Below are 3,448 nucleotides of genomic sequence, written 5' to 3'. Positions count from 1 at the left end.
CTTTTCTTGGTTTTCATTGTTGGTGAGTGTTTTGTATTTAAATTAAAACTACTAATTTGCTTTATATATTAATAGTTCATAAACTATTAATTATAGTTTTTTATTTGGTTTTAATGATTTCAATTAAAAATAGAATGAGTTTATTGGAATTGGAATTATTTGTATTTTAACTTTTATTCTTTTTAAGTATTAAATCTAAAATGAAAATGTATTAAATTGTGTTTCAGGAGATATTGATTATTTTACTTCATTTTGTTCATTTAAGACTATTTCATTTTATTGAACAGACTGTTCATATTGTATTTTTACATTCATACCCCTCATTTATTTTGTTAATATTTCATTAATATTTATCATATCCTGTATTATCCTTTCAAATTGTTTTATAATACCTGATCATTTATTATTCTTATTTGTTTTATCTTCTACATAAAAGTTAGTCTTTTATAAAACATTCACTTTTATTGATGATTTATTGTTTCAATACATTGATTATTTCTTTATTTTCTATTCTTCTTTTGTTTTAATTATTTTTATTATTGTTATTGTTTATTTTCATTTTATAAGGGATGGAAATGAAAAGAAATCAGGAATGGTATTAAAGAACATTAATAAAATACCAGATGGAATGCAAAACATCCCATTAATTGAAGGAGAGGATTTGTATAAATATTTAGGAATATGGCAGTCAGATGAAATTAATGATACATTCAATTGTAAAATCATCAAAGAAAAGATGATGATGAAAATGGAAGAAATAAATAATGATGAAAGTAGTAATAGAAGATACATTACAAGAATTAATAATGAAGTAATACCAATCTTCAGATATTCAGCATCAGTAGTAAATTGGAATGTAACTTATATAGAATAGATTTAGAGATAATAAAATATTTAAGAAAGGCAAAATACAATAGTTGTAACTCCAAAGACCGTTTATATGTCAATATAAATGAAATGGGTGAATGATTAATAAGCCTAATTGACGAATATGTTAATGAAATAATCAGAACAGTAATGTACTAATGTACAAGAGTGAAATAAGAAATAACATAATAGATAGATGGTATTCCAAGAAAGGAATATTGAATAGAATTAAAAAATCCCTAAGTCATAAAATCCCAGAAATGAAAATAGAAGAAATAATAAATGAAGGGATTGAAAATAAAAAAGAAAAAGAAGTAGTATTAAAAATAAAGAAATTAATGACCAACAAATACATCAAAAAATTGAAATCAAACAAGTTGACATTTTAGAAGATGGTTTGAGTCAAAATTTGTAGATAAAACTACTACAATAAATGTATGGAAGTCCATCAATATAAAGAAAAATGTATTTCTTCAATTAACTAAAATATAAGATGGAGTAATATTTAATGTGTACAGGAAAGCAAAAATAATAAAAAATGAAAGATTGAAGTACTGCCCACTTTGTAAATACAAGATATCCATAATAGAACACATTCTACTATCTTGTATTGGTCATAAGAAATCACAGATGGAGAAACATGACCATATTGGTATCATCATATGGGATAATAAGGAAATACACATGAAATAATCAATACAAGAAATCCTCATATGAAACAATGTTCCAATACAATAACATCACTATGATATTGAACAAACAAATAATGCAAAAAAGTGAAGGACAATTTCATAAAAGACCAGATATATATGTAATAAATAAAAAGAATAAAACATATCTAATAATTGATATGACTATTGTGGCAGATCATAATATTAATGGAGGCTATTTGAAGAAAAGAAATATGTATAAGGAATTGAAAAATATGGTAATTAAAATAGAGAAATTAAAGGATATCAAAATAATTGCAGTAGTAATTTCGATTAATGGGCTAATAAATTTTGAAAGTATTAAATTAATCAAACAATTAAAAATCGAAAATGACATCACTAAAGAAATCAAAAACCATGTAATTAAAAACATGATGGATGTCATGGAACACTGATTCTACCACAATAAAACACACTCAGTAGAAATGATAGATGAAGACTCATTGACGGGATTAGTCTCTGGTGAGGCAGGAATAATAGGAATTTAGTTCTATTAATACTTAATTAATTGTTTTATTTTAATTTTATTTTTTGCGTATTTAAACTTAAAAACATTAATTAATGGAAAAACAATGGGAAAAGTATCAAATTTTACATTCTAAAGATGTAGTACTTGAAGACTCACATGAATGGACTTTAGACACACTACGACGTGTTGGGGTTTGTTTATTTGTTGTTTGTGACTAGATGGTTATTAGTTGGTATGATAAAATTATTAATGATTAGGGATTAGATATATCATTTTCAACAAATCACCCAGACCTTGCAATTGGTTGTTTAGTTATTTGTGAATATCCTTCTGGAAAAGAGTTATTAACATTAACGTCTCGTAAAATAATTACGGTTCCTTATATTTCAGGATTTCTTGGTTTAGAGAAGTAGAGGTTTATCATGAACTACTAAACAATTGTAAAGAAAAGTATCCTGAGTTATATCCAGAAGTTGTTCTTGTTGATGGGAATGGATATTATCATCCTCGAAGATTTGGTTCTGCAACTCATGTTGGAATTTGTTGTGATATACCATCAATTGGTGTTGCAAAGGTTTGTAATTTTTGAGTTTTATTCACTAAATAACTCTAACAATGTAGACTGTATTATGTGATGATGGGATAGGAAAGAAGGAGATTAACATAGTTACTTCACAAATCAAAGCAGGTGAATCAACGATAATTAGTACTTCAAGTGGAGAAGTATTGTGTGGGGTTATAAGAAGTAGAGGTGGTAGTATAAATCCAATTGTTGTTAGTTGTGGGCATAAAGTTTCACTTTCAACAGCAGTAAATATATGTAAAGAATGTTGTTTACATAAAATCCCAGAGCCTATTCGTCTAGCTGATTTAATTTCAAGAAATTTGTTAAGGAATGAAGGACTTCTCCCACACATGAATTCTAAATAAACAAAAAAATATAAAAAGAAGATTAGTGTTAAACAGAAATGAAAAGCCAAAAATCTAATTCTTTTCAAAAAGGTGTTAACAAATTAATCTTAAATCAATCATTTATTATGATTAAAAAAAGATACAAGTTGAAGAGATTTATCTCTCAAATATTGTATTATATTTTAGTAGGATAAGAATAGCTGAATTGTTTACATTAATAAATAAAAGGTGTAAAGATTCACTTCAATTATTACATATCAATCCATCATATTCTGTTGAGAAAGCTAATGAATATTTTCATATTAAAGAATGTAATTTTCAACTCCAAAAATCATTTGTAAAAGAAATGAAATTATTTCCTCATCTAGAAACAATCTAGTTTACAGAACAAACAATTCAATTTCTTCCTTTAATTCAATCACAAATTAAATTAATTCGACTTCCTGTTATTAGTCCAGAATCTACAATATTAAAAATAATTATTTGAAAG

At 25.4% G+C, this 3,448-nt stretch overlaps 1 protein-coding gene across 1 annotated transcript, besides 2 other annotated features; it reads left to right on the top strand.

Annotated features, from left to right (window-relative positions):
• Window positions 1–499: 499 nt before the first annotated feature.
• Window positions 500–562: a microsatellite.
• Window positions 563–2,092: a repeat region.
• A 46-nt stretch (window positions 2,093–2,138) lies between these two features.
• Window positions 2,139–2,976, top strand: EDI_318950 (endonuclease V, putative; the record flags this gene model as incomplete). The annotated part of the gene is made up of 4 exons (XM_001738575.1): window positions 2,139–2,237; window positions 2,304–2,406; window positions 2,460–2,620; window positions 2,668–2,976. The coding sequence occupies 4 exons, from the start codon at window positions 2,139–2,141 to the stop codon at window positions 2,974–2,976; spliced, it is 672 nt and encodes a 223-aa protein (XP_001738627.1).
• Between the last annotated feature and the right edge of the window lie 472 nt (window positions 2,977–3,448).

Source organism: Entamoeba dispar, genomic scaffold (genome assembly GCF_000209125.1).
Source record: "Entamoeba dispar SAW760 scf_1105229461521 genomic scaffold, whole genome shotgun sequence".
Classification (NCBI taxonomy): domain Eukaryota; phylum Evosea; order Mastigamoebida; family Endamoebidae; genus Entamoeba; species Entamoeba dispar.
This window is presented reverse-complemented; position numbering and strand designations above follow the sequence as displayed.